We start from the raw sequence: 10,170 nt of genomic DNA, 5'->3' as shown, positions 1-10,170 counted from the left end.
ACTCACGCTCTCTCTCAAAAATAAACATTAAAATTTTTAAAAAAAAATAACTATGATTTAAGAGGGTATTTAAAAACCGTGCATCAAGGATGCACAGAAACTGGGGACACTTCCGCCCTGGTCTCTATCTGATAAAGTTCCTTCCCGTCCTTCAAATCGACCTGCTTTGAATGACACCTCCTCTACTCTTCCCTACCATAAATAATAACAAGAATGAAAACAGCATTAACAGCATTGATAACTTTTATTGGCGAATCCTAGCCAAGCCACGCCAAAACTTTACACGTGTTACCTCCTTCGATGGTCACAGTAACACTGAGCAAGGTGCTGCCGTGTAATTTTACGGATCAGGAGGCTGCAGGCTGAAAAATAAAGGCCTTTGGCCTCTGGCTCTATGCCTTGCACACCTGCTCTACCCTAGCACTCATTGCATCCGGGAAGTCACCATGCACGTGCTTCTGTCCCCCGCAAGGTGAGTCCTTGAGGTCAAGGGTCAGGCTGGGTTGCCTCCAGGGCGCCCCAGACCCAGGTCCCCCGCGCGCGCGCGCGTGCGCGCGGCCGGCCCAGCCAGTGGAAGAGCCCAGAGAGGGGAGCCAGTCTTCTGGCTTCTCGATCCTCTCGCTCCCTCGGCCCGTCCGCCCCAAGCGGGACCTCTCCCTGCGGCCAAGCCCTTCGAGCTTTCCCGGGAGGCGAAGAGGGCGCGGGGGCGCGCGCCGCAGGATCCAGGCCGCCGCGGTCGCGCGCGGGCAGAGCCCGGAACCTTTCTCTTCTCGCCGCGGTCACCCCGCGGAGGCCGGAACCTTTCTTCTCGCCTCGCTCTGGCGCCGGGCGTGGGGGGGAGGCGTGCGGAAACGGACCGGTCCCCCGGCGGCCGGGAGGGCGCACGCCGCCGTCGCAAACTGCTTACGTGGGCCGGCCGGGAAGGGGGTCGGGGGTGTGGGTCGCCATGGCGGTGGATATCACGCTGCTGTTCCGGGCCAGCGTCAAGACCGTGAAGACGCGCAACAAAGCCCTGGGAGTGGCGGTGGGCGGCGGGGCTGACGGCAGCCGCGACGAGCTGTTCCGCCGGAGCCCCCGGCCCAAGAGCGACTTCTCCAGCCGGGCGCGGGAAGTGGTGAGCTGGTTGCTATGGAAACGGCGGGCTGGCGAGGGGGGCGGACCCGCGACGTGGACCCCAGACCCCAAACCGGCCCCTGGCCGGTAGTCGCTGTGTGAAGGAGTAGCCTGGAGAAAGCGGTCTGGAGTGGGGGACCGGAGAGCCGACAGCTGTCTTGGGAAAGGAACAGCCTCGTTTCGAGGGATGGGAAGGCATGTTGGGGAACTCGAAAATCTCTTGTCCGCAGAGTTCTCGGGCTGCCTTGCGAGGTATTGAGCCCGCCGTCTCTGCGGACTTGGACTCCGGAGACACTTCCTCACAGGCCTTTGCTTTTCTGTCGCAGCACCGACCACAGTGTATTCGCCTCTTCAGTTTGCTCGTCTCGTCCCTCTCTCCTTCCCCTTTCCCCTCCTCTTCCCCTTCCCGGCTCAGTGAGATCAAAGATCACATTCACCTGACCTCTCTCTTCGTCTTGCCTCCCGCTATCGGTTAAGGGCCCAAGCTAGGGATCAGTAGGGACCAGTCTTGATACTGTTTAGGATAGGATACTGTTTAGGTTTAGGATAATCTTTCACAAACACTCTGTTACAGTCCTCTAAACTCCTTTCTGTTTCCTGAACACAGCAGGCTTTCCTTCAGGAGAGCGGAAAACTTCTTGAGGGTGGGAGCAGTGACCTCAGAATCTCCAGTGCCCGACTCCTAGCACTGTTGAGTAAATGGCTTTTGAATAAATGAATGAGTGGACAAATGGTTGTCTTGTCTTCCACACTGAACAGGAAACTCTCTAAGTGGAGAGAGAACATTTTGCCCTGTTCACTGTTGTATCGTTGGCCCCAAAGGTGGATCTGGTGTACGTGGAGCTTGAAGCTTATACGATTCTGTCTGTCCCCTTTAAGAAATAAAAATACCGAAGCACAAGAAGAGGTTCAGAGCTTTGGAAGGGGCAGGTGAGGGGTCCTGAAAGTTAAACTTCATGAATTTCACGGTGAATCCACTTCTCTTTGGCATACAGTCCGATCAGATCGATGCCTGGTCCTTTGTAGACACTCAGATAGTTTTAAATGAATCTCTAAATGCATGAATTAATGTGTGGCAGCTTAATCAAGGGTCAGAAGGGGGATTGGGCCAGGTGAATACAGGTAGTCCATCAGTAAACATCTATTAAGCACCTGCTTTGTTACAGTGACACAATTTAAAAGGAATGGTGGAGGAGACGGTCACAAAACAAGTATCCTACAGCCTCATAGATACTGTGCAGGGTACAGAGGAGGATGTGGTCAGTTCTCCCTGAGGGCAAAGAAAGGCTTTGGAGAGTTGATGATGCCTGAAACAAATCTTGAAAGAGGAGTAGATGGTTCCAGTGTCAGAAGGTGGAGAATGGCATCTCAAGAGAAGAGATGCACAAAGATGTGGAAATAGGGAACTTTTATGCTCAGTTTATGTGTACTCAGTGCGCGTCTACGTGTTAAATCACATACAAGTTAGGCGGTAATGACATTTCAGATTTTTTTTGGAGCAACTTATCATACTGTCTGACCTCCAGTGAGTGAGGAATATGCCACTTTGCAATGCTATTGAATTGTTTTGATAAGCATGTGAGTGTGGCTGGAATGTGGGAACTTTGCTCTGCAGGCAGACAGATGTTATGTGGTAGAGAGTACTAGAGAAGGGGCCAAGAAACCAGGTGGTTGTCTTAACGCTGCAACTATTAGCTGTACAAGGTTATGAAGCAAATTTTGTGGCTTTAGTTTATTTACCTGTAAATGTTCCCCCTTTTTTCCCCTTCAAACGGCAGAAGACTTTTAAACTGCTTTGATCCCCTATTTATAGCAGATCAGAAGAGGGGCTTCTCAGGTTGAAATGAGAGGAAAGGACACTAGGACGTTCTCCCTCTGCCTCCCCCCAGTTTGGTCCAGGCTCTTCCTGAGGTTCCTCATGTGGAGTTGTTATCTGTGAAGGTCACCGTTTTGGGTTTTGGGCGGGCCCTTTCTAACTCTGAAATCACTGATTTATTAAAAAAAAAAAAATTTTTTTTTAACGTTTATTTATTTTTGAGACAGAGAGAGACAGAGCATGAACGGGGGAGGGGCAGAGAGAGAGGGAGACACAGAATCAGAAGCAGGCTCCAGGCTCTGAGCCATCAGCCCAGAGCCTGACGTGGGGCTCGAACTCACGGACCGCGAGATTGTGACCCGGGCTAAAGTCGGACGCTTAACCGACTGAGCCACCCAGGCGCCCCTGAAATCACTGATTTATTAACACCGTGCTGATTTTGGATCGTGTTCAGGAGTAGGAGATACGCAGGTGGTGGGGACAAGACGCACAGTTAGGATGGAACCCTTATTGAGGTTAGGCCTTAGGCCTTTTCCTGAGGGATAGGAATGTGCTTTAGGCTTTTGAATTAATGAGCCTCAGGGACAGTAACAGGACCCCGGGCTGCTGAATTTCCTGTCACTGGAGGTAATTAAACAGAGGGATGACTGCTTGTCAGAGATGTTTGAGAGGGTTGGGTTGCACGCCATTGGAAGTCATTTCTGAGATTTGAAGATGTGAGTAGGTGTTAAGGCTTGGAGAGTCAGTTAAGTGGGGACATAGGCTGCATTGTTCAGGACTCCTGCCCTTCCTGATGTAGGGAAAACATGCATTTTTTTTTTTTTGCATTCTTTTGAGGAATTTTGATTTTATGTTGTAGTTGCTTGGTGTATTACCTCCTGTTCTTGCAACCATTCCCCCTACACCCTCTTCCCCCCAGATTTAGTATAGAGCAGGTGAGGGGGTGTCCTGTACTCCTGCCACAATCAGATGTGTCAGAAGGCCGGCTGTTGTTTTGTTTGTCCTGGATTGTTTATACGTCAAAGTCTGGTCAATACCAGGAGCACGTACTCTGGTTCGGGGTTAGCTCTGGTCGTCAGACCTAAGGAACAGTAGCAGGTGATAGTAACATCTCTCATTGAATGCCTTCCTCGAAGCACGCGTGATCATTTCTAAGATGCACGTTGCCGGCCAACTCTAGTTCTTCTCATTCCTGATGTCAGTTTTTCATTTTTCTGAATCGTCCTAGAGGTATTATCAAGATCAGTAAAACTGTATTGAAACTAGATTTTTAATTTACCCCATAGGCTGGTTTCATCATCATTCCTTTGAGTATTTAACTTTTATGCCCAAATTTGTTGAATTCATGTATACTCAATGCCTGTCTACCCATTAAATTACAGACAGTAGTAATAACATTCCTATCTCGGGATGTGGTACTTGTTGTAGCTGAAAAACTCTCAATAATGATGAGTGTGCCACTTTGCGGGGGGAACCTCACTAACTCATTTAGATTGTGAGGCGAGTGTGGGGGACCTTGGGAGTGGACAGAGCTCTGGGGCCTGGATTCAGAAGACGTAGCTTAAGATCTGGGTTCTGCTCCGTAGAACTGGGTGACTTGGGCAAGTCCTCTTACCTGAGTCTCATTTTTCACTTCTATCACATGGGTATGATCATACCCTTCTGAACTCATAGGCTAATTACTGGCATCTTCTGAGACTATGTATCATAGGGAACCATACTGATCATTAGTTCCCCTTTGCCCCCCGCCTTCACCCCATGTAGGCCATTCAGATGTTTTCATCAGTGGCTCTAAGCTATATTCCCCAAACCGTTTAGCTTTCCTGTACTTGCCTTTTTTTCTCACAAAAGGGAACCAAGAAAGTTCACAGAGGAATCCGTGAAAATCCTGTGCAGGTACTAAGGGCATCGGTGGTGGAGACAGCAGCATTGCTGGTTAAGGTGGCACTCTTCTCAGCAACGGCACGTGTGTGGCAAGCAGGCATCTGTTCCTCTGTCTTCCTCCCTGTGACCGTGGAGGCCAGTGCTAATTTCCTAGTAGATCTTAGCGCTCAGAATCCTTTGCAGCACTGTGGCCGAGGCAGCCAATTGTTAGGCCTGACATTCAACTTGAAATCTGCTTGGCCTCCTGCCTGATACAGAGTAAAAACAGAATCTGTATGCTTAAAGCAGAACCATGGACTTTGTCGTTAAGTACTTAAAAGGATCTTGCATTCACGTTATTCGGGCTTCTCATTTTGTCCGTGAGAGAAGTAATGCCCAGGCAAGTGACATGACTTGCTCAGAGTGATGGTAGCTGAGTCATAGGACTGAGCCAGAGGCAGAAGCCAGGTCCTTTGACCCTCGTGTGACGCTGTTTCCCACACTACATCCCAGCCAGTGGGAAGCACGGACCAGACCATCAGAAAACCTGTGCTGTTTACTACCAGGTCTGTAGTACAAGCAGGCAGGCCTCAGGCTCTTTCTGGGCCTCAGTTTCCACTGGTTACACTGAGAGCTCAGACTACATGACTGCGATTTCTTGTAAAGCAAAGACGTTGTGATTCCATATAAGTAATAGTGACCCTGAGCTCTGGAAATTCTGTTTTCAGATAAGGCACACAGATGAAGTTTTCTTTGTTGATTACATATTGCTTTTGTGAGAGCTACATGTCTTGTTTTCATTTAGAGTTTTTAAGGAACTGATTATCTTGAGTTTCTGGCTGAAAGTCAAAGTTCTTATAGTGGCCCAGAGCCGGCTGCTCTGGTCCCTGCTCCCTCTCTGACCTCACCTCTTCCTCCTCCCCCCTTCCTCTTGTTCACTGTGCTCCAGCTCCCCGACCCCTTCGCTTTTCTCACTTGAACTGATGGGTTGCTACCTTAGGGCCTTTGTGTTTGTCGTTCCCTCCGTGTGGAACACTTTTCCCCTGGTTCTATGTGGTTTGATCTTCAGGTCTCTGTTCAAATGTTGCCTCAGTGAGACCTTCCTTGACTGCCCTGTATAAAGTAGCTTCCTTCTCCTGTCCCTCACTGTGCTTTATTTTTGTTATCTAATGTGTTGTATCCATTTATTTATTGTGCATCCACTGGAATATAAGCCTCCTGAGAACAAGGACTTTGTGTAGTCTACCCCTGAATCCATGGTTCTAGACAGTACAGGAACACCGGTACTCAATAAATATTTCTTGAATGAATGAAGAAGTGTTAATCTACTGTGTCGGTTTGCTTTCAGTTTTGGAGGTGGTTGATCTCTGTGCACATTCCAGTTCTAGAAATGTGTGATCCGAATATGATCCCTTCATATTACACAATATATATTCACACTTACTCCAGTATTTGGAGTAAACATTAAATAGTTTCTTTTATTATGACTACGATTCAGTTCCTATCTCAAGAAGTTTATAGTCTAGTGGAGAAGCAGACACGTACATAGTACAACAGCTCAGGTATGAGTCACACCTGTAACTTGCTCAGCATTGATTCCCCAGGTCTTCCTTGAGTCCTTTGAAATCACACAGTTGGCCTTGTGTGCCAGTGTAGGGACCCAGACCTTGAGCTGGGAGGGACCACCTGGATTATTATCCATAGTAGCTGGAAATAGACATTATTCCAAGGATTGTGTGTAATACTTCCTAAACTGGGGATTTCAGTCAAGGGAACATTCTTCTAAGAAGCAGTGTCAGGCAACAGGTGCCGGGGTCATTGGGAACCAGAGATACTGGAGATATGGCGAAACAGGACAGGAATATATCAGGAAACAGTACAGGTTTAGAATGGAGGCTGTAAACAGAACATGCATTTTTAGAATCCTCTAGATTTTTTTCTTTTTTAGTACAGAAACCTTTTTGCGGATGAAATAAGGAACAGCTTGGGCTGAGGCTGGAGTCAGGGGCTAGGAAGAGAATGGTTTATTAGCCAGCCTGTCACTCTCCCACCCTTTTCTCTTCTCCTTGAGGAGCCCCTTGGGGAGCAAGCCTAACACCCAGAGACACACTGGTTAAAACCACCGCATTGATGTTCTCCAAGGCCTCTTCTAGCTTCAGGATACTGTGTTTTTATGGATCGTGTTAACCGAGTGTGTACTGTAAGCAGAGCTCCGTGGTGGAGACCTGTGGTATTGAGAGCCCCCGTGGGTTGCACCTCTGAGTTTTTCCCAGAACTTAGGACGACTGCAGCTTTTGGAATTCCCTTTATTCAATAATTCATCTCCTCCCTCGTCCTCCCTCAACATCGGACACCTAATTTGTGTCAGGAATTGTGAGGACACAAAAAGCTCTGGGACCCGTGTCTCAGGCCTTCAGAAATACAGATGAAGGAAAACTAAATCTCCTTGAGGGGCAGTTAGCGGAAGACCAGCCTGGACCTTGAAGGACAAGAGCTGTTCCGCCAGACAAAGGAAGGGTGATAAATCACGTTCCAGGCAGAGGGAAGAGTGTGAGCAGAGGCGCAGAGGCACAACAGCAGGGTGATGGGGGAGCAGAGGCAAGACTGCGGTGGAGGGGCCCTTCCCTGGAAGAGCCCTGGGTGAGGGTCAGGGTGGCAGGAGATGACGCTTCACTGGACTGGATAGAGCAGGGGGGCCGGTTTGGCCCACGGGCCGCATCTGGCCTGCTGCCAGTTTTTTAAATGAAGTTCATGTGTTTATTGTGAGAGAGAGAGCGAGAGGGAGCATGGGCACATGGGGGGAGGAGCAGAGAGAGGGAGAGAGAGAATCCTGAGCAGGCTCCACACTGTCAGCCCGAGGCCAGATGTGGGGCTCGATGTCATGAGCCATGAGATCACGACCTGAGTGGAAACCAGGAGTATGAGGCTTGCCCGACTGAGCCCCCCGGGCACACCCCCGCCCCCTCTTGCCGCCTGTTTTGGCAGATGAGGTTTTATTGCAGTGTGACCACCTGCGTTGTGTACATGGAGGCCGTGGATGCTTTGGGGCTAGAGTGGCAGGCTTGTAGTGCATCCAGGCCTGCAAAGCCCAAAACGTCTTCTCTCTGGCCTTTTAAGGAGAAGTTGGCCCCTCTTGGGTGAGAGCACTGTCAGCAGTGCTGTACAGTTTGAACTTCGTGCTCTGAGCTACGCAAGCAGGGGCCTGACGTGATCATATTTGTGTTTTAAAATACCCGGCCATATTGAGGATGGGTTTGGAATGTAACAGGACTGACCTAGAAGGGCTAATGAGGTTGCAGGACGTCAGGAGAAAGTGGGGAAGCCAGTGGCAGTAGGATGGACGGACGTGGATGCATAAAGTAGATGTGTAGGAGGTAGTAAGGAGGGGGTTAGAAAGAGGAAGAAGTCGAATAATTCCCAGCTTTCTGGTCGAAAAGTTAATAGACATCACAGTAATTTTGTGTTGTTTTCAAAGAGTGGAATGCCAGTCATTCAGTTCTAAACAAGAGAGACTACATCCAAGGAGCCTAATGGACTTGGGAGTTTTGTTGAAACAGCAAGTGGTAGATAGGTCCTCAATGGCAGTGCTTTCTGATAAATCTGGGTTGGAGAGCATAGCTGGAACCCAGCGGGGTCCTCCCGCTTCGTCATGTTTCGATCTTGGAGATTGTTGAGTCTACAAAATAGGCACCCGGTACTTATGGTCGGTCAGCTGTACTGAGGTGTGCAGTCGACCTCAGACCCAGCAAACACTGGGCTGGGCCTTGTTGTGGTGAGAAGTGGGAGAAGGCGGGCCAGCCTCACGGGCTGCAGGTGGGAGCCGAGACTTGGTTGGGCTCCTTTCGATGCCAAGTTCTTATGCAGAGTTCTGTTCCCCCCAGTTGTGCCTTCTTTGTTCTTTGAAGAAATTCATCTTGGTGGTGATGATCATATCACATATTACAGAAGCATGGTTCTCAGGGATAGTTGCTTTTCTCCTTCATCCCAAGAAAACTCTAGAATGGGTTCCCTCTTTCCTCAGTTTCTAGTTGGCAGGTCACCAATAGTTTAGTGTACCTACAAGGACAGGACTGCTGAAACGGGTCCCCTGAGGATGACTTTTTAAAAAATGTTTTATTTATTTTTCGAGAGAGAGAGCGCAGGCGGGAAAGGGGCAGAGAGAGAAGGGGACAGAGGATCTGAAGCAGGATCTACACTGACAGGGAGATAGCAAGGAGCCCGATGCCGGGCTTGAACTTGCGAACTATGAGATCATGACCCGAGCTGAAGTTGGACGTTTAACCCACTGAGCCACCCAAATGAGGATGACATTTTTTTTTTTTAATTTTTTTTTTCAACGTTTATTTATTTTTGGGACAGAGAGAGACAGAGCATGAACGGGGGAGGGTCAGAGAGAGAGGGAGACACAGAATCGGAAACAGGCTCCAGGCTCTGAGCCATCAGCCCAGAGCCCGACGCGGGGCTCGAACTCACGGACCGCAAGATCGTGACCTGGCTGAGGTCGGACGCTTAACCGACTGCGCCACCCAGGCGCCCCGAGGATGACATTTTTAATGAATTCTCCTTTCCAGGTTCTGGCTGTCTTTTGTAGGCTTGAGAACTACATTTGTCAATATATTGAGGGCAGAGCCGTGTATCAGGACAGATATCAACCAAGCTCAGATCAACTTGTGTAAAAAGTTAATTTGCTAATTTATTTTGACTACTGTAACTAGTACTCAGGAGGATACAAATTTTGGAAAATCAATCCTTTTGGGGCTTCTGCTTTAGGTTAGGAACTCTGTTAAGGACTTTACATGCCTGACCTCATTTATCTTTTATCTTTTGGGGAGGATAGAAATACAATATTATTAAGTGAGTTTACAATATTGATACATGAATAATATTCTAGAATTCATACAAACTTGATGTTTGAGGTTTCTTATTACGTGGAAATCTACATGGGCTCCCTCTGGTGGGCAGAGTATCAGTGAAATTGACAGTGGTTAATTACGGATTGTATATGAAAAACTTACTCTGTTTTCTAAGACATATAAGGTTTAAAATTAACTTAAAAAGAGATCCCTTAAGAACCAGTCTAAAAGAAAGTGAATACAGCAGAGGAAGGGAAGGGTGGTGGGTTGAATGAGCTCCTAGAACTCAGGTAGGAAAAGCCCACAGCCCAGTTACAATTTTAAATTCAGTAGTAGTTTTTTCTTCCTGACTTCAAAGTGTGTAAATACTAGACTTTGCTAGCTCCTGCTTGCCACAATCTAATGTATGGCTATTTGTCAAAGCTTTCTGTTAGAGCACAGAAGCTCTCCTTAACCAAGAGAGTAAATCTTCATTTCACAGTATTGTATACATTCTTGTTCACTTTTTAGTTAGATGATAAGAAA

General features: G+C 48.3%; 1 protein-coding gene across 3 annotated transcripts in view; it reads left to right on the top strand.

Annotated features, from left to right (window-relative positions):
* Positions 1-840: 840 nt before the first annotated feature.
* STX18 (syntaxin 18) overlaps positions 841-10,170 on the top strand; it is a 121,275-nt gene continuing 111,945 nt past the window's right edge. Inside the window, exon 1 of one of the 3 annotated variants that reach the window (XM_086705458.1) lies at positions 841-1,114. In XM_086705458.1, coding sequence (XP_086561584.1) covers positions 947-1,114 — 168 coding nt within the window. In that variant the 5' untranslated portion in view covers positions 841-946. The remainder of the gene's footprint in view (positions 1,115-10,170) is intronic. The other 2 variants (XM_025921539.2, XM_086705462.1) reach the window with 2 other exon arrangements.

This window comes from Puma concolor, chromosome B1, assembly GCF_028749965.1.
Source record: "Puma concolor isolate L17-30 chromosome B1, mPumCon1.1.hap2, whole genome shotgun sequence".
Classification (NCBI taxonomy): domain Eukaryota; kingdom Metazoa; phylum Chordata; class Mammalia; order Carnivora; family Felidae; genus Puma; species Puma concolor.
The sequence above is the reverse complement of the archived record's forward strand: the minus strand, read 5'-3'. Positions and strand labels throughout refer to the sequence as shown.